Below are 23,595 nucleotides of genomic sequence, written 5' to 3'. Positions count from 1 at the left end.
AGGGGCCCTCACAGCTGATAACACATCTCTTTTGAAATGCCTCTTACTCTTAAAACTCGTATTAATTCAGTGCTTGTCCCCTCTCCTTGAGTCAAGGGACAATTTGTATCTTGTTCACCATGAGTGCAGTGATGATATGCTGAGTAATATATAAGTGGGTGGAGGGGTAGGCACATTTCTCTCACTCATGACCCAGGCTGGCCCCATCTCTAGTGGGGTGGTGAGTGGTTGTGAAGGTAGACTATTTGCCCGACTCCATGCACACCTGCTTCAGGTCATCCTGGACACCGCTGGCAGAGAAACTTCCCCTTATGCTATTGCCATCATGAGTCCCTAGGGGAGATGGAGAGGTAAGCACACGACTATGACTCCTGGAAGGACTTGGCTAGGCCTAGAACCAGTCCGGTGTGGCTGAGCCTTTGGAAACACCAGGAGCATTTCAATATGGCTGAAAGACCAGGAAGACCCATGCAACACAGGGAGGACCTAGGCAATCAGTTCTGTAGAAAATAAATGTTAGAAACAAAGTACCATTGGATATCTAAGTCCACTAGGATATCTAATACCCAGGATACATAATCCAACTATGGATTTAGTGGCTAAAATTATATTCTTATATGACCCCAGAGGTCATTCATCTCATCATCCAATGCCATCCATTCCAATGACCTACCACCTGGTTCGAGCCTCAGGTGGGCATGTCTTTGGCTTCTTGGAAGAGTGGTCATAGGACACCATCAAACCAAAAGGAACATGGATGTAGTTTTTACAATCTTTGCCCTAGTTCTAAGATTTTCAGTGAAAACTAAAAATGTGTTATTCTTGGGGAAATACCCATTTCTTCTCAATTATAAAGAGTGCAATACGGGCCAGCAGGTCAAGACTTTCTCTGAGTGATGCGAAAGCCACTCTCTGGCTGCTGAAACCAGATACCTGAACAACATCAACAATGAGATCAGCATTTCTGGACAGAACCACAGCCAGTTCTCTTTAGAATATACATGTTTCAAAATCCAAGTTCTTCGGAGCTATTTTCAGCTCCATGGTTCTGGTTTTTGCACATTCACTTGAAGGTACTGAATTGAAAGACATCCAAATAAAAGCAAATTCTCCTTTTCAAGAAAACATGCTGGCATAATGAGCTAGAATACTTATCACTTGAAATTTGTTTTCCTTTCAGCTCTCATGTCATTAGAAATAAAATGAGCAAGGGGCTAAGATCTCCCTTCATATCCTGTTGGGGAACTGGTTCCCCCAGAGGGAGTCTTCCTTCTCAGGTCTAGTTATGCAGAAATGGAAGGTTCAGGTCTGAATGTTACTGAAAGGTCTGGGCAAGGCCAGGGATGGGGGCTTAGGTCTACAACTTACGAGCTGATGACCTTGAGAATACTGCTTAACCATTCTCTAAGCCTCCACCTCCCCATCTGTAGAAGGGGAATGCTAATAAGGATGTAAACAAGTAATTAAAACAGGAGCCCAGCGCTGGCTCCAAAGAGGGGCACAGTGGGGGTTAGCTTATATCCTCGCCTACGGGTGTTCTGCACACTACAGTGGGGCCATCACTCTGGGACAGGGTAAGGACTGGCACACACCTGGGCTGTGGCCCAGGCTATGCCCTCGTGTCTGCCTAGAACATCTATGATGGCGTAGTGGACAGGGATGGTGACAGAATAAGGTGCTACCCCGGTCATCTCGAGGGATCCAGCATGTGAGCCTGTGCCTCTAGCAGGCCCCAGCAGAGCATGGAGTTACGGGGTGGCTGAGGCCCAACCTAGGTCATGTAGATCATTTGTTGCTGATCTATGCGAAGCAATCAAATGTTTCCTGAAAATCTCCAAGACCTGTTTATCAAGTTGGGACTTGGAAGTGATTAAGATTTCAACTTTCTGTGTTTGCTCTGCCCGTCACAAACAGTGAGCTGGCTCTTTGTACAGAAATCACGGGGAGCAGAGAAAGGGGACTAGTCACTGCTAATTGTCATGAAGGTCATTCTTCCTGCACCTTGGCACCTTTTGTGTGGGACCAACACAATATAACTTCACAGGAATTTCTAATAATGAAAAATAAGTTATCCATAATGCGGCCACCCCAGACCCATACCTAGGGCCTGATGGGTTTTGTCCACATGCGTATTATATATAATCAACCTCCATATATAATTTAAATGCAATAGTTCATTCCACAAATACTTTTCACATTCTTAAGAATTTTCATCATCCCATTGAGCTATGGTACAGTACTATAATTTAATTCATTATTCCAATTTAGGTTCTTCTGCTATTATAGTTAACACTGTAATAAAAATCTGTCAGCATGGAGCTGTTTTTCTGGTAGAGAAGTATTTTCCTAAGTGGTGAGAGGTAGGGTTACCTCATAAAAAATCTGAACATTTTTATGACTCTTGATTCACAATGCTCTATTGCTTCTTTGAAAATTGGAGCGACAGGCTTTTCAATCCCACCAGCAGTATGCGATTTGACCAGTTTTGCTGCAGCCTTGCAAGCACTGGGTGTGAATATTTAACACTGATTTCTCCAGTTTAGTAAGTATAGAATGGCACTTTGTTATTATTGCCTTGATGCTTCTGCACATTAACAAGGCTTTGCTAATGACCTCCTCGAGCACTTATATAAGCACTCTGCAGAAATGCTCTTCCTTAGGAATTCATAACCAAGATCGGGAAATGTGGTGGCCATGGGGAGAAAGAGAGAGGAGGTGGATAAAGCTGCTGGGGATGTGCGTTGTCGGCACAGGTCACACTCAAGCATTGCGTTCCTATTTGTATTCCTACCCCCTAGGAGTGAATTAGCCGCACCCCAGTAAGGTGGGTCTGTCTGTGTTTGGTGTCACTTCCTCTGGTTCAGGAGACACTGGGTTATGGAGCATTCCACTTCTAGGTTCCTCACACAACTCTAGGTAACTTGGCAAGTGTGCAAGTTACTCGGAAGATGACGCCATAGTTCACCTCGGAGGCACCTCCCCTGCCCCCAGGACAGGTCCCGAGAGACAGGGAGCCACACACTACGGGTGCTCTCTCCAGCCATCTATTTATACAAGAGCGGTCACTTCTGGTACACACATGGTCTCAAGGGGACCCACACCAGTGCCGGAGGCCAGCAGGACCAATGACTCCCTGGCCCCCATGCAGAAACAAGTCTGAGGGAAAAATGTGCCCAAGATCATGTGGCTGATCAGTGGTTGGACGGGAGCTGGACTTGAGGACTTGGCTAGTCCAATGCCATTTTTGTTTTACTCCAACGATGCTGTTCTCTGTAAAAGTCAATGCAGGACCATAGTTCCTTTCATAATCACCTGCACAGTCTACTCTTGGGAGGATATGAAAGTGCATCATCTCCCTTGGGCCACGATTTCTGGTCTCTTGTGAGGTCCCCGTCCAATGTAACGGATCCCTATCAGCCTGGGGAAGCTGGCTTGTGAGACTCACACAGTACCCGATGTTCTGGTCTCCTGAGGACTGCAGACACCCAACGAGGAAGGCAGGGGCAGGGCGAGAGGCGAGGCTGGCTCGCCAGTCCCTGGGTCTGAGCTTACCTGATAAGGATGATGACCGAGGGTGTCTGCGCCATTGCCCCGATCATGCTGCAGACACACATCACACACAGGAAGGTGAGGAAGGCCTCTTGGCACCCGGGACTGGGGCACTTTCCGGGAACCACAGTCGTGTTCTCGGGCGGGACAGTCGTGAGGCACGCACAGCCGGTGAGATTCTGAAATGCAAGTATTCAGCCCTTTTAACTGGGGGCATCTCCCGTTTCTGAACCCAAAGCCATCCATCAGCTGCAGCTGTCACAGCCTAATTATGCATTCTGCGGCATTCCATTAATTAGGCCTGAATAAACGAGTTAGCTTCTTAAGGAGGCTGCAAAACACATGCAAATAAAGGAATATTTACGGGGAGGAGAGCCATGCCCTATCTCCTGTGTGTTTCATTTCCACGTTCCAGAATCCCTCAATAAGCTGTACCCTTATGCCCCCCCCAAGTACAATTAGAAAGGAAACTGTGCCTCCACAATAGGATAAAACTTTGCCAAATTAACGTAATAATTACTTGCCAATTTGTCCTCTCTTTTATGCAGTGATAATATCAACGAAGTGTATTAAAAGAAGTAAATCAGGTAACCTGCATATTGTTGCTGGTTCGACGCCCAGTGTGGCACTTGGAACAAAGGACATGCATTGTCATGCACGAAGCCGCTGCTCTTGGGGGGCCACCAGAGGGGGCAGCTTAATGGGAACATTCTCACATGGCAGGGTAAGCAAAGGGGGCTAAGAGGTGCCAGGAGCTTGGAGCAGATCACGCTCGGGCGGCGAGCTAAAGCCCAAACCAGACACATTTATTAATTCTTGATCCAAGGAGGAAAAAAAAAAAAAAAGGACTGCATTCCATTTGATCTTGCGGGTGGATCCTTGCCCAGCTGCCCCTGCCCCCGGGCGCGGTCCGGTCCCTCCATCATCAGAGGAATTTCTGATGGCAAAGGGAGGAGCAGGGACGGGGAGAGAGTGCCAAGCAAGCGCCAAGCCAATTAAGATTCGGTAATAATAGTGCAGAGGCCTTTAATGAATACAATCATAAATGATTCATTGCTTTTCTTCTTGGGACTGCTTGGCTTTCAGAGCACACGCCAAGGAAAATCCTCCTGAGGGTCAAACAAATCCCCTTTGGCTTTCACATTCCTCCTGCCTGTCTTCGTTCCTCTCCATCCTCCCTGTGCCTTCTTTTCTCTTCCCACAGAACACAGCATAGGTAGGGGTTTTTCTCATCCCATCAAGCCACATGGGATTGCTTTCAGGGGTGTCCAAAGGCCCTTTAGGTGCCGCCCGTCCCTGCCCCATCAGGGCCACCTGGTATGGCTGTGCCCTGCACAGGGGCTTTTATCCACGGGGCAGAGCTGTGGGCAGACAGGGTGTGGGGCTGGACCCTTCCTCCTAAGAGCTGTGCCCAGAGCAGGTGCCTCTGTGTGAACAGCCCGGTTACTGTACCCTGCGGCGTTTCCTGTAATTCCCCCAGAGCTGCTGAGGCCTTGCCCCTCTGCCCCTTCCCACACACCTCTGCCTGGGGGCTTCCTAGGGCTTCTGTAAAACCTCCTCCTTCTGGGAGGCGTCCCCCTGCTGAGCCGGCTCTGAGCCGGGGCCCTCTGTGCACCCCGAGGAGTCGGCACCTCCTTCTATGAGGACACGCTCCACACCCCCCTGCAGGACCTTCAGCACATGGCTGGAGGAGACCTTGTGGCTCCTGGGAGGAGGACGGAGTCTGAGGCACACTCTCCTGAGCATTTCACGGAGCTGAGACACAGCAGGTGAAGCTTAGCAGATGGTTTTGGAGCACATATGCCATGCTCTTCCCCTGCGTTTACCAGGAGGCAGGACTTCCCCCCACCTAGAACTTAAAATGTCACTTCTCTCCCTACTCAGGGTTGAGGAAAACTGTTCCCTCCCCTCCTCAGACTCCAACTTCACAACCACACTTTGCTAGCTGTCTACACTCACCACCCCCACCTCATCCCCCAAGCTCCCGCTCACTCGGGCTGGGCTGGCTTCTGTCCCCCACAGGCAGGAACCCGATCCATATCCTGAGCCCACCACCCACTTTTCTCTTACTGGAGCCCCCCCAGGAGTGCATGCCTGTGAACCACACCCGTCCCTGGCTTCCACAGCCCATAATCCTCCCAGACCCACTTGATTCATCCTGCCCCAGGGCTCTGAGCATGTTGCCATCTCCATGAGGAATCCAAAACAAATGCCCAGAGCCGGATTCTGCACTGTCAGCTTGGCGCTACCCCCTCCATGCTGGGAGCTATTTCCCTAGAACCCCCTTCCCTGCAGGGGTGAGGGCTAGATGGGGGAGGCACGACACGGGTGCAATTTAGAAGGCAGATGTGAAGCAGAGGCCACTACCCTCCGAAGATCAGGCACAGGGATGACATCACACCTGTGGAGGTGCCCAGAAGGTGCTGGTTGGCCCTAGCATCCGTGTTTACACCCCCCTCGTTTCTGCCTGTCCTGCTGACAACAGGACAACTACTGATGTGGCTGTCTGCCTGCTGACATGGCCAGCACCCCCTTCGTCTCACTCAGCAACCACGTGAACACAGCTTCTTGGGATTTTCCCACAAGCCCCCACGTACCCACCTGAGCAGGTGCTTCTGGGGATGGAGTAACCGTCCTCCGATCCTTCATCTCACTCCTCCCAGATTGTAATTCCCCAACTCCCCCATGTTCACAGTAGCTCTGATTCCCACACTAAATTCTTTATTTCCAACATAGTTGTGGGTGCTGTTTTCCTGACCAAACCCTGACAGATGCACATCCCCCGCCCCAACCTCCTTTCCCTCTGCATCTCTTGCCTAGAAGTGGTACCCTATTAACTCTCTGGAAACTGGGTGGTAATTCTGGACCCCGCCCCTTACTCCCACGTCTGATCCGTCTTCCTCATGACTATGAGGCTAGTGAGGCCAGACACGACTGTGGTTTTGCTCCCTAATTTATCCTCAGCTCTAGGGGACAGGGCTTGGCTCATGACAGGGAGTCAAGAGCTATTTATCAAACAAATGAAGAGATCTCAAGTCCTATTCATTTCACTGTATCCTAAATCCTTCTCAAACTCTCAAATCCTTCTGTCTCTGATTCCTGCAGTAGCCTGGGAGAAAAGAAAGGTCCAAGTCTGGGGGGTGGGCTGAGACCCACACGGACCCAAAGAGTGCTCAGGTATAAATGAGGAACAGGCCCCTTGGGGATGGCTGTGGTCCTGCCTCGTCAAGCATCCTAAGTGAGCTCCAACTCAGCCTCTTAGAGATGTGATGTGAGTACTGGAACTGAGTGATCAGGGCCAGGACCCGGTGAATGAACCATGTGATTGGTGAGCTTTGTTTCAGTTTAAAAAGTAATCTGTAACTGGGACCTATGCTCAGTCATAGATTTTTGCCCAATACCTGGACTAGGGCTCGACTGCATTATATTTACCATAAAAGGCAACTGCCTGGTTCCTCTCTGCTCTGAGAAGTGAAAAACCCCTTCTGAAATGGATCCACTCCGGATTCGGTCTGTGCTCCTGCCCCTAATGGCGTGGGATCGAGAGAGACTGCTTTCTCTCAGACTGTCTGACACAGTGACTGCCCGACCCTCCTGGTCCAGGGGGTGAATGTGTCCATGAAGCCAATGCCCCGGGGATGGAGTGAGTGGACAGCAGAGTTGAGCCGCCATGGGATCTGAGGCCGAGACAAAGGGAGGGACGTGACAATGCACAAAGCCAGGGAGAGGGATGAGACAAAAACAGGCCAAGGGCAGCTTCAGGCCGACTGGACAAAAATGAGGCACTTGTAAGGTCCTTAATACCAGAAGAGCAGAAGTGGGAAATACAACCAGCGAAGATGTTGGCTTACTGGCACCGAGGAAAGAAGATGCAAATGGGTGGGTCCCTCCCGTCTGGGCAAACCTGTATTTATTTATTCAGATTTAACTTAATTTATTCGAGAAGGGCTGAAGAGGCTGGGGAGGAGGTAAGCCAGAGGGTCTGAGCAGGGACTTGGATGGGTCTCCTTTTTGGGCAGGTGACTCAGTCTGACACAATGACCAGGAACCACTGGGTGGCCCCACGGTCTGGGGGGCAGCTGGGACTTCTGGGCAACCCTTCCAAGGGGTATCTAAGGGAACATGCTAAGCCTGTGGCCATATGGCAGGAGATGGGGAACATCCTTCATTTGGGCTTAGGTGACACAAGACATGGGCCTGGACGTCATATGCTAAAGGAGGTGCAGGGACTCTGACTGCTGAGGCAGCTGTCTGGGAGGAAACTTCCACCCACACGTCCACACGTGGTGGAAAGAACCGCAGATGAGGACCACACAGTTTCACCTTTCCCATAATTGCAAGAGATGACTTTCCACCAATGGGGTTTCAGACTACCATCCCAGATAGAAAAGAAGTGGGGGGACAGCCCTTCTGCTGGTATTAACCGGGTGTCTCTGTGGGAACTCCTAAACTTGCAAAAGCTCCAAGCAGCAGGAAGCTGGAAAATACAGAGCAGACCTGGTGTGACAGAACGATCCACTCTACTGAAGGGATGATAGAGGGCTGGGATCTGAATTCTCACCCTGTCTGGATACAACAGTCCCTTCGGGCCAGTCTCAGATGGGTCTCAGAACCCACCTGTAGACCATAATGGCCTGAATGAAGTGGTAAACCCAATGCACTCCTGGCCAGTGCCCGATATACTGAACTAGTAAGAAAGTACACCAGGCTCCAGGAGATTGGCTTACCACTCCTGACCTGGGAAATGCCCAGTTTTCCATCCCCGTTTCAAAGGAATGTCTTCCCAGTTTGCCATTCTGTGGGAGGGAATGCAGTCTCTGCTGTTTTCAGGGGAGCTGGATTCTCTGTCTGGTGTCATATATTGAGGTGAGGTAGGGTGGGGGCGGGGTCTGGCTTTCCCGGAAATAAGTGCATCCTGTTCTATCATGTTGATAATCAGATGACCACTGTGCTCACAGAGGAGCTGGCCTGGCAATATCTGTCACCAGTGCTGACCCAGAGGACAGAGGGGGACTGACCTGGAAATTCTGTAAGAACTTATCCTATAGGCAGACTTGTACTGGGCATAACAAGACCTAAGAACTACAAGAGACACAACGATGTTTGCAAGACCTAAAGCTGTGCAGCAATCTGAATGCCCATCAGAGGGACTGGTTACATAGGCTCCAACAGATCCACACAACGGAAGATTACATAGCTGTCAAAAAGCACGAGAGGGGCGCCTGGGTGGCTCAGTCATTAAGTGTCTGCCTTCGGCTCAGGTCATGATCCCGGGGTCCTGGGATCGAGCCCCACATCGGGCTCCCTGCTCAGCGGGAAGCCTGCTTCTCCCTCTCCCACTCCCCCTGCTTGTGTTCCCTCTCTCGCTGTGTCTCTCTCTGTCAAATAAATAAATAAAATCTTAAAAAAAAAAAAAAAAAAAAAAAAAGATTAAAAAGCACGAGAGTGTTCTTTATGTACTGACACAGAAAGAACACCAACATAAAGTATTAACAACGAAAGCCTCACACACAAGGTACAGAATAAGAAAGACCTTAGAGATGCATTAAATGCCAGTTGGATATACAAGAAACTAAAAGCACTCATTACTTTACTTGGCAGAGTGGTGGGGTCAAACGGTAGGTGAACGGAAGACAGTGGTGGAAAGGAGAGTTTCCACTTTTTTTTTTACACTTTTTGATTTCTGAACAATACAAATATATCATCTACTAAAAAAAAAAAAAATGAAGAACTCCAGAACATTACAAAATAAAGAAGAAATCAATGAAGAAGAGTAGCACACTCACTGGAAATCGTACTCCTATTCCACATTCAGTCATTAATTTCGACTGAGAAATGTTTCTATTCACATAGAATGATGGGGATAAATAATTACAATAAAGCTGGAGACCATGAAAATAGAAAAATTACTCTTTGGAATCTGGGGCTAATTTTCTACTGATGCAGGAAATCATAAGCATGCTATTTTGACAGCTCATATTACAAGGAAAAAAATACTTTTCAGCAATGTTTCAAAAATACTGGCAAATGAACTTGTTTGTGTTTGGGTCTTTTCCCCCCTCATGTAATACCGATGCATCAACTGCTATTAATCGTACAAATAACACTGATGTGTAGGTTGAAAGATGACTTTTCCCAGGGGACAGGTACAGCGGTGATGAGGTCGGGTGTACTGAGAGCCTCCCGGATTGAAAGCTGGAGGGTTACTCCCAACATTCTAGAATACTCTTTCTGGTTTTCTTTCTCTAACATATTCAGTTCCTAGGCAGAAATGACAATTTCGATTAAAAGCCGGGCCCTTGTGGGGCGCCTGGGTGGCTCAGTCGTTCAGCGTCTGCCTTCGGCTCAGGTCATGATCCCGGGGTCCTGGGATCGAGCCCCACATCGGGCTCCCTGCTCGGCCGGGAGCCTGCTTCTCCCTCTCCCACTCCCCCTGCTTGTGTTCCCTCTCTCGCTGTGTCTCTCTCTCTCAAACAAACAAAAAAAAAAGCCGGGCCCTTGTTCTGTGTTTGGAGGGGAGTTTGCCACCAAGAGTGCTGAGATGTGTACTGTTCGGTCCTGAGGCTGCCTCCGAGACCTTGGATCCCTTGTGCATGACATCCTAATGAGGGAGGGACAGGTCAGGACATTTTCCTTCCAGGGGCAATGAGCTCCTATACGTCCTAGACACCTACAGACTCCCTCATGATTCGGCCAAGTCCCTCAGACCCTCTCCTGTCATTCATTACTGTCCTTTTGTAGCTTAGAATCTCTTCACCGCATTGGCCCAACCCAAGCTGGTATTTTAGGTAAAGACCTCAGAGCTCAGCACAGAGAGCACCAGCAACCCATGTGCCTCAAGGCAAAGGGGATGTTGAAAAACTGCAAGAAGAAATAGACTCTCATGTTCCCTTTCAAGGTCACTGGCTGAAGGATAATGGCCAGGGAGAAACATTCTGGGATGAAAGCAAGACCTCCATCCACCTCTTGCTCCCAGAAGCTGTAAGACAGGTGCAGGGGCACATCCGGGCAGAGCCTTAATTATCTCCTGCAGGAGGGGAGGAAAGGGCTGGTCTTTGGGGAGCGGCAAGGCCCACGCTTTGTTCCAGCTACCTCAGGCAGGAAGTGTGGGCAGAACACAGAAGGGGAAGGATGTGGCTCATGCTCAGGAATGGGGAATGAGCACCGGGCCCCTACGCTTCTCCCTCTTTCTCTCTCTCCTCCAAGTGGAACCTGTCCCGAGCACAGGGTCCAAGCCTCCCCGCCACCCCCCAGGGCGCACGCACACAGCGCACGCTGTGATGTCCTTCTGTGTCTCTCCACCGCCGAATGCCCACTCATCCTTCATGAGAAGGACCCCACCACTGCTCCTCCTCTGGGGGGAAAATAACCGCACTGCTCCCTTCCAGCCTCACCTGCCCCAAACTAATTCCTGGTTCCCTCTAGGCTCACTGATCTCCCCATGTGTCTGCTTCCTTCTCTTAGAATGTAACCACCTATCTTTAAATGTCGGGTTATTATTAATTTCCTTAATAAAAAAGTTTTCTCCTTATTGAAAAAGGGATGCATATGCATTTTGAACAATTTAGTAATAGGCAGAGAACGTGAAAGAAACATATAAAAATTAATTTTTTAGTCCCTAGCCAGAGGTAATGTTATATATCTTCTGTGTAGATCTTCCCATGTAGAATATTTAGATTTTTCCTTTTCTTTACTAAAAGGGATCATAATCTGTACACTGTTTTATAATATGCTCTTTTCGCTTAATAGGTTAGCTGTTGCTCATGGGTGTTCCTTTGTACACAATTCTATCAATACGTTACATCTCATCTCATCGTAAACACGAGCTCCTACCTTTCCAGCTCTGTATCTCTAATGCCTAGTCCAGGGCCTGAGATATATTAGATGTTCAGGGTGACATCGCCCTAGTTGGGATTGATTCCAGAATCTTCACGTCTTCTGACAAGCCATTGCCTGAATGAATATAGACTTTTAAATCCATTCTGGCCAACGAGGCCAGGCTCTATGAGAGAGCTTGCAGACTCCAAACCTTTGAGGGCAAGAGAGGAAGCAGAGAAGAAAACCGGCGCAAGTGTAAGGGGTGGTCAGGGGCGGAGACTGTGGCTAAGGGGGATCAGATGTCTTGTCTGCAGGTTCGACCATTTCTCAGCTCCAGGCAATTGCTGCCCTGTGGGGGTGAAGGGGCAGGTCAGTTCTCATCCAGCTTTTACAGAGAGGCCAGAAATCCAGATTTGTGTATGAAATGCACAGACTGTTTAAACCTTCGTTCAGACCCCGATAAGCCCATGTACGGGGCAGAGAGGGCGTAGAAGCCATCAGTTTGCTTCTTCTATAATATGCTGATATGGCAGCTCCAGTCACCAGCTTACTTTCTCCAGTGCTTGAACACATAAAGGTGGGAAGGAAAAGGACACTGAAGGCTGGATGCTCAGTGTCCGCTCAGACACTGCTTCTAGAAAGATACAATTTTAGGAACCCATCCCTTCTCCTGGAGCAGTGGTTCTCGACTGTGGGGGATTTGGCCCCCAAGCAGAACCTATGGAAGTATCTGGAGACATGGGTGGTTTCACAAATGAGCAGGGCTTGCTATTGGCATCTGATGGGCAGAGCCCCACGGTCACCACAACAAAGAACAACGAAGCCCCGGGTGTCAGCAGTTCCGAGGTGGAGACACTCTGGAGGGGAACAGTGGTTCTCAACTCTGTTACGTACAAAAACACTTGGCGGGGAAAGGCTTTAAAAAGTTACTGATGCCTGGATCCTACCCCACAACAAAGAAACCAGAGTTTCTAAGGATGAGGCTCAGGACTCAGATTTTAAAAGTTCTCGAGCAATCTTAATATGCAGACAGGACTGAGATCCATGAGAGTAAACAGTAAGCTTCCTGCATGCGTCCATCACGGACCCCCCCAGCCCTCCACAGAACCAACTCAGGGCTCTGCTCAAACAGATGCCAGACACATACCTGTTGCCGGCATGGGGAGACAGATTAGTGATCTATCAGTAGTCTCCTACAAACTGCAGTGCTGGGCTTGCATTGACTTTCAGCGTTCTGCTGGTGGCTGATATAAGTCTTTCTTTCTTTTTTTTTTGTTTCTACTCAATTATTCAGTACATTAAAAGGCTACAACTTTCAGCAGTCAGTCAGCCTCATACCAACATGCTTTCCATTGGAATAATTACTTCTGAGAGTGAAAGGTACAGAAACAATCTGGACAATATATTCATGCCAAAGGAAGCTTATGAAATTAACTCGCAATCTTTTTTGTCACCCTTCCTGGTCATACGCAATGAGAAGAATTAGAAATTGTATATTAAACACAGTCCTGGAAACTTCCACTGCTCTCACTCAAGGAGATAGGAAGTAAGAAAGTAAGAAAACAAAACCCAAACTAGGGCAGCAAGGCAAGTCTAACAGGAAACTACTACTGCTAACCAGATTCCCCTGTAACCAGAATTATTCGATTGGTGACTTATCCACATTTAGTTGAGTTGTGGGCAATCTTCACAGGTTCTGATGGAAGCTGTGTGTGGGTGGGGGATGAACAGGGACTGGAGCTTTAGTACTGAAATCTGCACCAGCCAACCTACCCGCCTGCCAATCGCTATTCAAGGGAGTAGTATTCTCACCCGTGGCTCCCTGGGGTCAGCACGTGGCCTCCAGCCAGGTGTTCAGGAAGCCTGGGGCCTTTATCCAGAGCCATGGTTGGCACTAGAAATGCAAGGGTCCACAAGAGAATCCCGTCCCTGGACGCAGGAGACTAGGGAGGCAGACCCAGGAGTCAACAAGCTGTTCGACTGGGGGTGGGAGGGTCAGACCTTGTCGGATGGAGCAGGTGCTGGAGGACTCTGCAGGACGGGGTGCTAATGCACCCCTGGAAGAGGGCTGAGCGGGGAGGAGGCTTCTCAGCTGCAGGTAAAGAACGATTATACATCTCAAGGGCTTAATGGAGGAATGTGCTTGCCAAAAGGAGCCCGGAGGTAAGGGAGAGTTGGGTGTGTCGGGGAAACCCCAGGAAGTTCAACACAGCAAGTCGTTCTTCAGCAGGTGGGAGGAGTGGGGAGGCTGAGGCTGGAGAGGCAGCAGGGCCAGCCTGTGTGGGCGGAGGGTCCTGACTATGGAGTATGAACGAAGAGGTATTTTTCAAGGAGGAAAAAGGTGAGAATCCCAAAGAGGTAAGTCACCGAGTCAGAGGAAGACACTGGGGTCGGTGTCGGATAGACGGACAGACCTACAACGTCAACACTAGTGCCATCACGTTCTGCATGACCCGGGGCAAGGGACTAGTCTGTAATCAGGGAGTAAAAATCACAGAATCACACCTCCATCCTTGGGCTGCTGTGAGGACCAGTGAGGTAAGACGCACAGGCCTGGGCAGGGGGGCAGGAAGGAATAACACGAGAAGGGAAAGAGGGAAGAGGGTGGAGGAAGCCTTCAGTCGTGGAAAAGCTTTTCTGGGAACTCGAAGACAGGAAGGAAAGTAGGAACGAAGGAGGGAGTGAATGCACCAGGAATATAACCCACCATTTGGCATTTTCTCAAAATACTGCAGCAGAGATTGAAAAGACTGAAATTGCTTTTTGCTCATTTTTGGCCGGTGGCCTGAGATTTCTTTGACTTTAGGCCAAGCTGTCATGGGCTGTGAGTGACAGGTGGAAGGCCTGTTGCCTGGCCCACGCGGGCTCTTGGTAAAGTTGCTGCAGTAAGCTCTACAGTTACGGGTGTTTTGAAGGCTAGATTGTCACAAGGGCCCCTTTCCAGGATACACATGGCTCTGTGTCCCCAAATCCCTCATTCATCCCGACATCTGCCTCCATGGGGGAGAAACGTGACTCTCACTCAACCCTGGGGCCGGCGGCTGTCTCAGTCTCTGACTTGTAATCGCAGGAGGAGAACCTCTCTGCTTTGCAGACAATACGAGGCCTCCAGTAATGTGACGAAAAGGCAGGTATCTGGTGAAGAAAGGATATGTCCAGAGGGAAGCAGAGAAGCTCACTGTCCAATAATTGCATTCCACAGCTTGCTGTTTCAGCAGCTGGAAGCAGTCAGGAGCCTGGTTAGGCTCTTATTCAATAAGACTCTTGCACATGCAAGATCAAGGGAAATGCAATTTTTAAGACCAATTTTTTTTTTTTTTTTTTGGTCAGAGAATGCTCTGGAATAGAGACTTGTTTGGCTTCAGGACACCAGCCTATACGGAGTCCATTTAATTCTTGAAACAGGACAATAATCAAAACTGATTTATATAACTTTTTTGGGTATTAGAATGTTAATAAAATTGTTGTCAGGAAAATGAATAGCTTGTATTTTTATTTTAACCAATCGCAAGGCTTCAACCCTTTTTTTAAATTCATTTCCACTCACATAAAGAAATTGCTTTATCATCCAATTTTAAAAAAAAAAATCAGTTTTTCTTCCCCTCTGCTCCCTCCACATGGTGATTTATTTTCTCTGTGGAAAAATGTTAATAACTGGCCAGGAATCTAAATGTTAAAAGCAAAGAAAAATGAAATCTTTGGAGATGAAAATAAGTGATCGATTTTTTTTCTTTCAGAGAAATTGCCGCTCCCAAAAGATACAGAATATGGAAAGGAAAAACAAGTAATTACAACTCTAAATTCCTTTAAAGCAGCCACTCAGCCCTCTTCTTCTCATCTTTCTCTTCATCTAGACGTTCCTGGACATTTCTGGAGCAGTTCTGGATGCCAGCCCTCACTCAGGAAACTCACAGATCAGAGCAGATGACAAATACTTTTAGCAGATCACTGGAGTGAAATGAGAGAGCAGCCGCCAGCAGAGACAGGTGCCAGGAACTGCAGAGGCAAGAGCACCAAAGATAAAGACGGAAAGGGATGGCTTCACAGAGAAGGGCGAATTCGAGGAGGGTATTGACAGGTGAGTAGGAGTTGTCCAAATGGAGAGAGGATAAAAAGACATCTGTTGTGTAGGGGAAGCTGAATACCACAAACTAAAAGGAAGTAGAGCTGAAGGGAGTGGCTGAGGATGGACGGACGTGTGCTGAAGACACATAACAAAGCCAGTGCAGTGCCTAGATCTTATCTTGTAGGTGACAGGGTAGCACGAGAAGGGGTCCTTTGCGGTGTTACAGAAGTCATTTTGGCTGCAGTACAGAAGATGCACCAGAAGGGGGCCACCCTGAGCTGTGAGGCCAGTTAGGCAACTATACCGCAGGGGTCCAAGCAAGAGATGAGGAGGGCCCACACCAGGACCGTGGGGATGTGGATGCAGAGGACAGGCAGGTGTGAGACACACCTGGAAGGCGGGATCAGCATGACCTAATGACTAGTCCCTTAGCATCACGTTTTCACGCAGAGCAGAGCACACAGAAAACTGTAGGCTGATAGCCAATTGGACAATTCAAGTGGAGAAGGAAAAACAAACAAACAAAACCCCCAAACCCAAAAAACCAAAAAGCAAAACAAAACAAAGTTTAGTGGGGGATGGAAAAAGGTGGGAGGTATCTAGTAGAGAATAAAAAGGCGAAGGGAACTAAGGAAGAGGTTAAATTAGAGTCAGTCTCAGGCTTGGAAGAAGTCTTATAAATGGTTTTCTAGCCTTTCTTTACATACTTCTGTTCATGGGGAGCTCATTACCTGTAGAGTCAGGCTGTTTCGCTGATACCCTTGGTAAGCACCTTGAGCCATAATCTTTTGTTCTCTGGCTCCATATGTACAGCTTCCTTTGAAATTTTTGCTTTCAGTGGCTCCACGACACTTTTTGGAAACCTATTTGATTTAGCAGGAAGGCCTGAATGATCTGGCAGTCCTCCCATCCTGACGGAGGCTCCTCCACCAGAGCGCGGTGGAGTCTGAGAAAAAGTCACGGTGCACGCACACAAAGTATGGAACACGTGTGGTTGCCCGCTGCTGCCCCTGGCCACAGGTTTTAAGCTCCTTTGTCCGCCTGAGTCCCCTGCCCCATCCCATCCCGTCAGAAAATCACCAATACCGTGCTGTTGCAGCCAGCAAAGCAGGCAGACAGGTACGTAATGCCATCTGCCCCACACACTGGAGTGAAGGAATCGGTTTGGCATTCACAGTTTTTATTGCAGGGCGAGTAAGGGTCCAGGGCCGAGCCCGGCGCTGAGCTGGAAAAGAGAAGAAACATGGAACCCATCAGAGGAAGGGCAACTTCTGTTGGATCTCCCCAGTGACAGCCTTCTGCCCTCTGCTGTGATGATGTGCCTGGCACCCCTTCCTTCTCCTCCTCCAACCTCACCCCTCCCTGTCCCACAAGGACCAGCCCAGCGCCACCGCTGAGAGCCATACATAACGGTGCCAGAAGTGGAAGTAGCCTCTTCTTTATCATTTGCGCCAATCTGCCCTCCAGGCTGGGGGCAGCCCAGGCTCAGCTTGGGGCCACCTCCTCCGTGTCACTGCTCGTGATTCCTGCAGCCTCAGCCCGCTCCCCCTTCCCTGACCCCACACCACCACCGGGCACAGCCGGACACTGACTTCTCCCCTCCTTGGGTCAGTCCTCGTCTCTGCTTCCTCCCTCCTCCCAGCACGCAGCAAGCCTTGTGATGCTTAAACACCACCACCACTAGACTGGATTCAATAACTATCGTCTGTTTGATTGACTCGACTTCCTGAGAAAAATAACACAAGTTATTTTAAATTTCCTTTTGTACCATTAAAGGCACAACTACCTGAAGCACGCAAACTGCAAAGGGGAAAAGGATGAAGTGGGTGTTTTAAGCTCTGTAAGAGAGAAACCGTCTCCTTCCAGCACCGTTATTTTCAGCTGAGCCTCCTAGGGTTCATAATAAGGACGATGACGGTGATATGTGACAATTTACATGCCAGGCACTGTTCACGGTACTGCGGACATTATTGTACTTATTCTCAGTGTGACCCCGTGGGGTTGACAGAGAAGGAAACTGAGGCAGAGCCAGGCTGAGTCACCTGCCCAAATCTATCTAACTCGTACATGGGAGAGAGGGGATGGGGAGGGTGGGGATTGGAGCTCTACCAATTTGGGCAGAGTTGGCAGTTGGATTGTAGGCTCTGAGCCTTTTTTTTTTTTTTTTTCTTTTTTAATGAAGAAGAACTTCATTATCGTAAGACCCTGTGCTTTGAACCACTACAAGTTTACTACTTGAGAGTTGGCACAGAAGGCTGGCGGTCTTTCTCTCCAAATGCTGTTACTTATGGCATGCACACACCAGAAGGTGCCACGTTTGGGAGGAGGAGGAATGGGGGCTGGGCTGGGCTGGGGGGCAGAAGAGACCCTGGTGGTGGTAAAGTGCCTGGGCTGTGCATGAATAGACGGACAACTGCCCCCACCTGTGTCCTCCCATTCAGCCTGCTTGACCTTGTCGGGTGGCAGGTAAGCCCGGCTCTCCTGCATCTTTGGGATACAGGAATACCGGAGAAAGCCTGATGGCCTGCCTGGAGGAGGAGACTGGCATGAGGAGGAACTGGTATCCTGCAGGTTGACTCTGCTGCAGCCTGGATGCTCCAGACTGACCCCCAAGCAGTTTCAGATTCTCACACAGAAAAGGGACAGCTGCTGATGCTGGACATGTAAGCGCTCTCCATAATTCCCTCTGGGGCAATTCTGATTGGACTCTAGGCCAAAGTCTTGGGGTAATAACTAAAAAAAAGGTGTCCCATAAGAACCAACTTCTTTCCCTTCTCCCTCTTTTCTCCTTTTATTCCCCACCTCCTTCTCCTTCTCACTAGGGGTGAGACCCTATAATTACTATGGGAGCCTGATGATAGCTTCTGATAATTTCCGGAATGATTGGAATCTATTCTGTCTTTCATTTAAAGCTGAATTTTAAGGGGCACCTGGGTGGCTCAGTTGGTTGTCCCACTCTTGATTTCAGCTCAGGTCATGATCTCAGGGTCGTGAGATCGAGCCCCACATCGGGCTCCGTGCTGGCATGGAGCCTGCTTAAGATTTTCTCTCCCTCTGCTCCTTCCCCCACTTTTCTCTCTCTTTCTCTCCCTCTCCAAAAAAAAAAAGCTGAATTTTAAAATAAAATTCATCTGTATCATCTATCTTCAATCGTTCCTAAAGTCAAATGCCAAAATGAGTGGAGCTCTCCACCCAAAAGGTCCATTTGACTCTTCAACCCCAGGAGGAAGATACAGAGGCATCATCGAACCCTCCACTCGTGGTCACCACTTGGGACAAAGAGAGCTCCCTGATCCGACCATGGAGAATGAGTCCAGGCAGCCCTGGGCTGGCAGGGGTGGGAGCGGACATTTCTGGGACTTACGTGTTTCCATAGGGAACAGTAACCCCAGCCACGGGGCCCGTGTCACAGCCCAGGAAGAGGAAGGAGACATAGCAAGCTGTGGACACCAGGTTGACGAGCATGGCCATCCGAATGGCCCCGAGGGCAGAAAGACTGAGCTTTTTCACCAGGAGACCGCCCAAGAAGATCCCCAGGCAGGCACATGGGATTGCAGTCATCCCTGGGAGAAAAACAGAGGGGCGGGAACCATTAGTGGGGGAAGTAGGGCCCGTCGACGCAGACAGATGGGTGCCAGGCTGGGGGCCGAGCCCTGCGCGGGCCACATTCCCAGTGACCCCCACTGCAGTGCCGTACCCTCCAAGCTGCCTCCGAGTCTCCATGAGGGGCCTTATTTCTGCCCTCCGGGAACTCACAGAAAACTGGGGGAGACAGACATGGAAACACTTAGTTATTGGGAGTCCAAGTACATACGCCAATCTTGCTAAGTAAGGTATCCTCATGGGAAAGACACGGCTGGCGTGGGAACCACCATGAGACAAAGACAGACTGGGAACACGCACGTGCTCTCTGTGCATTTTTGAAGTGATGTGAAAGGGGACTCGAGATCATTGGGGATTTTCTCCCCTTTCCTCATTAGCTGAGGAGGGCTTCATGGAAGGGTCTGGTGGCTGTTTACACAAAGGTCCCAGCACTCACCAGCCTGTGGAGACGGCATTTTAACCTGCTCCCAGACCTCTTGGGAAGGAGCATCCATCCAGTCAATATGTTTTGTACCTCTTGGTGAGTAATTGGCATAAATATTCTCCCCTTCTTATAAAAAGAGCTATCTGCAAGGCAGCAGGGATTATAAACCTGTTATTTCTGATTCTCAGAGACTCAATCCTAGGGTTCCAATCTCCTGTTTGGCTTTGCTCTGTCCTGATTTGCTTCATCTAAAACTCAGCTTTAAATTACAGTGCATCATTTATCCACCGTGTAGACCGTGCATGGCCAATTTCCCAGTCTAGGCGGTCTCCTCCTTGCCAATCAACAGACCTCTAGGTCAATTGACTACATCAACCAGCTGGTATGTGCTAAGGGAATGCAAATTAATTTTAATATTAGGGGAAGAAAAACATAATCAGGAAGGCTGAGCTCTGCAAGAAAATAGCACAAGTCACATTTAAATAAAACATATCTCTGTATTATCTGATGCTCTTGGAATACCTATGCTTGATTTTATCTGGTTTTTGGTATAGAAATGACCTTCATGGTCTAGCCCCCATGTGCCCCTCTCTGTTTACCCCTGGCCCACGGCTCCTCCTTTCTCTCCCTGGGACAGGCCAAACCCATTCAGAACCCCAGGCTTTGCACCTGCTGGTCCCTCTCCTGGGACATTCTTGTACAGCATTTCTCCTTGGCTGGCCCCTTCCCAGACCATGCCATCTAGAGCAGTCCTATACTCCATCCAGGGGCTCCCCATCATTCCTCACCCCATTTTATTATCTTCATGGTTCTCCCCATTATCTGAAGCTGCCTTACTCATTTTTGGTCTTGTTTCTTGTTCACTCTCCCCCTCCTCAAATGCAGCTTCCCCGAGCACAGGAACCTTTTCCATCCTCTTCAGTCCAGCACACTTCCCTGCGCCTCGCACAGAGTGGGCACTTAAGGCTTCTTTTCGGGATGGATGAAATGGCCAGCAGGCTGGATCTGTGTGCATGAACACTGGTGCGGACATGCCCATGCCCAGAGAGCAGGCCTGTGCTTTGTTTCATTTCCTAGCGGAGACCGTGGGGGAGCATCACCTAGTGAGGACGGTAACTATGGCAATAACAGGCTTTCGGCGCCTTTTCTCCCAACCCGTCATCAGGCTGCTCTCTTCCTCCCTGCTGCACGTGCAGCCTTGGCATTCAGTTATCAGAACTTACCCCAAAACTCCATCCTCATTACGTTAACCTATGCAGATTGAGCCCTTTGTATCTTTACGCATAGATCCATGCATAAGTCCACGCCATCAGCGCCTTCATCATCTGTGCTGCTCTTCTCCGGACCTTGCCCCATTTGTTGACTTCCAGGGTGGTTCAGAAGCCCTGCGCTGATGCCCCGGGGAGACTGCATGGGCCCCATGCCCTGGGTCCGCAGGAGCTGAGCACTTTCTGATGCGAGCCTTGCCTGGTGCTCCCGGGGTCCGTCTCTGTGCCCTGAATGCCCAGTGCCAGCCCTGTTGCAGCCAGCCCTCCAGGGTCCATGCTGATTAGAGTGAGGCCCCGAGCAGGACACAGGGAGAGGCCGTGCATGCATGCTACCTGTGTGGACTGCCGGACAGACGGACTGACAGATGGGCCAGCAGGTGGCCTCTCTGCAGGGCAGAAGAAGGTCCTCCCTGCTAAGCACTCTGGCAGACAGAGTCACTGGGAAAGAAACAGGTGCGAGAAGGTGAGATTGTTTTTTTGACCTGCCCTGAAGACTATTGATTTGTTTGTCGATAGAAACTGTTCTGAAATAGAACACAGCCCCGACGTCGAGGCAACTGTGCAAATGTAATGAGTACGTAAGAAGAGCAGCACAGAAATGAGGAGGAAACGGAGGAACCCGGGCTGCTGGAGGGCGAAACCAGAGACACTGCAGGGATAACCAAGAAGTTACGACTTTAATTATAAAGAGACCCACTTTACCCTCTCCCTGCCAGACACGTACTAGAGGACTGCCTGTATTTTGCTAATACTTCTCGGAAGTGACACTTGACCAAAAAAAAAAAAAAAAGGATGGTAAAGCTTTATTAGCAAAAAAAAAAAGAAAAATTAGGCTTGTGCTAGCCTAGCAGTTCCCAAGGAGACCTTATGATCCAGCTGCGTCATCGTAGTAGGCTTTTAATTTTTTTTTTTTTTTTTTAGTTGAGATACATTATGTCCTGGGAAGTGTACAAAGCTTAAGGGAACAGCCGATGAATCCTCGCATCTGTAAACACCCCTATAACCAACCACCGCTCAGATCAAGCTTAGAACATTTCCAGCAGCCCGGGAAGGCTCCCCACTGGCTGCCCACCTCCCCCTCCCGGAATGATAGTTCCCATCATCATGGCCTCTATCACTTTAATTAACTTTTCCCTCTTTAAACTCCTACAAATATGTCCTCTTTTGTGCCTGACGTCTTTCAACTCTGTCAGATTCATCTGCGTTGAGGCAGGTATGAAAATGCTTGCTTTCTCATGCTATGTGGCAGAACTGTATGAACATTCTCTAATTTATTTACCCACTCTCCCGTTGACAGACGTCTGGGCTGTATCCAGTCGGGGTCATTATGCACCAGGCTGCTCTGAACGCAGTTACATATGCAGATCGTAAGGAGTGGACTTAAACATTCATTTCTGTCGGGTATCTGCCCAGAAGCGGAACGGACATATCCCAGCATAAAAATGTGCTTTCATAGGTGCTGCCCGGGAACTGTCCAAAGTGCTCACACCACTGGGCACTCCCAACAGCTGCTCATGAGAGTTCCAGGTGCTCCACATCCTCACCAACACCTGGTACCATCAGTCCGGTGGATGCGCAGTGGTATCTCAGTGTGGTTTTAATGTGTGTTTTCCTGATGACTCATGATGGGTTAGCACCTTTGCATTTGCTAATTGGCCGTTAGGTGAAGAAATAGGCAGTGTTGAAGGAGACCTTTCCTCTCAGCAGACGATCTGACTCCCTACTTACCAGAGAAGGTAATTCATGGGGCTGGAGCTCTCTCTCAAATGCAGGGCCATACTAGCCGGAGTCTCAGTGGCCAGACTCATGCCTCTCTCCTTCTCTGCACTGGCAGGACCTATGAGCTCTTCTTCTGTCGAGGGCTGTCCATCCACATCCCTCGCTTTCCTGCAAATCCCCTTCTGCTGGCTCTTTTCCCTCCACTTAGCAAACCGCTCATGTTTCCTAGCAATGCCCCATCTCCCCCACTCCCCCTCAATGGACACACGGCCACCTGCTGGAGCCCCTCTCCTCTGCGCCACGACTGAGCTTCGGGAAAGTGTCCTGCAGCCACAGACTACTCCTTCCCTCTTGTAGGCAGCTCTCCACACGGAGCACGGGCTCCCCATGGCCACGTCTGGGACACAGCTCTGACACAGGACGTCCCAGTGCTTGCAGCTAATGGAGACACCCAGCTCTCATTGTGTGTGCACTCACGCAGCTGCCTGCTTCCTCCTTGGAATCATCTCTTCCTTGACTCCCATGACCTGTGGATTTCTTTCCGGACTTCCCCTCAGACTCCTGTGTTTCCTCATGGTTGGGACTCTTCTCTTCCAATTCACTTTCTTGCTACGTAATTTCCACTCCCGTGTCCTCCACTTCCACCCGGACATACACCGATGCAACAGAACCTCTATTCCCCAGTGGGGTCTCCTTGCTGAGCCCCCACCGAGCACTGGACACTGCAGAGACACACCACGGGTGTCTCCCACTCAGCAACTTCAAATGTGATCTCATAATCTCCCCCACGGATCTGATTGTTCTCTGCTGTTTCCAGGTTTCAAAAATGGTGCCACCAGCTGTCTGAGCCAGAAACATGGGCGACCTTCTTGACTCTTCCATCTCCCTTATCAGTCATGAGGCCACGTTCCTAACTCCATGTAAGTAATGCTGCTTCCCTTGAGGTCAAACTGGTTTTCCTTACCATGCCAACTCCAAACAGTGGAAGCAGATGCCCGTAGTCTCCTACTGAGAAGGATGGTAAAGCCATGCTTGAGCTTGGGGAGAAGGAGTGCCGTGATCCATTAATTATGTCTGCCGTGGGCAGGGGTCAGGAGGGGAGTGTATGGCTTCCAAGTTCTATATTTGCTGACTGTGTTTCATGCTGC

General features: G+C 49.4%; 1 protein-coding gene across 3 annotated transcripts in view; it reads right to left on the bottom strand.

The window, feature by feature from the left end:
* SLCO3A1 (solute carrier organic anion transporter family member 3A1) overlaps positions 1-23,595 on the bottom strand; it is a 301,035-nt gene that overhangs the window by 26,307 nt on the left and 251,133 nt on the right. For all 3 annotated transcript variants that reach the window (XM_078078924.1, XM_078078922.1, XM_078078923.1), the window contains exons 6-8: positions 18,798-18,996; positions 16,520-16,658; positions 3,553-3,728 (exon numbers count right to left, since the gene is read on the bottom strand). In XM_078078924.1, the coding sequence (XP_077935050.1) occupies positions 3,553-3,728; positions 16,520-16,658; positions 18,798-18,996 (514 nt within the window). The remainder of the gene's footprint in view (positions 1-3,552; positions 3,729-16,519; positions 16,659-18,797; positions 18,997-23,595) is intronic.

This window comes from Halichoerus grypus, chromosome 8 (genome assembly GCF_964656455.1).
Source record: "Halichoerus grypus chromosome 8, mHalGry1.hap1.1, whole genome shotgun sequence".
Lineage (NCBI taxonomy): Eukaryota > Metazoa > Chordata > Mammalia > Carnivora > Phocidae > Halichoerus > Halichoerus grypus.
This window is presented reverse-complemented; position numbering and strand designations above follow the sequence as displayed.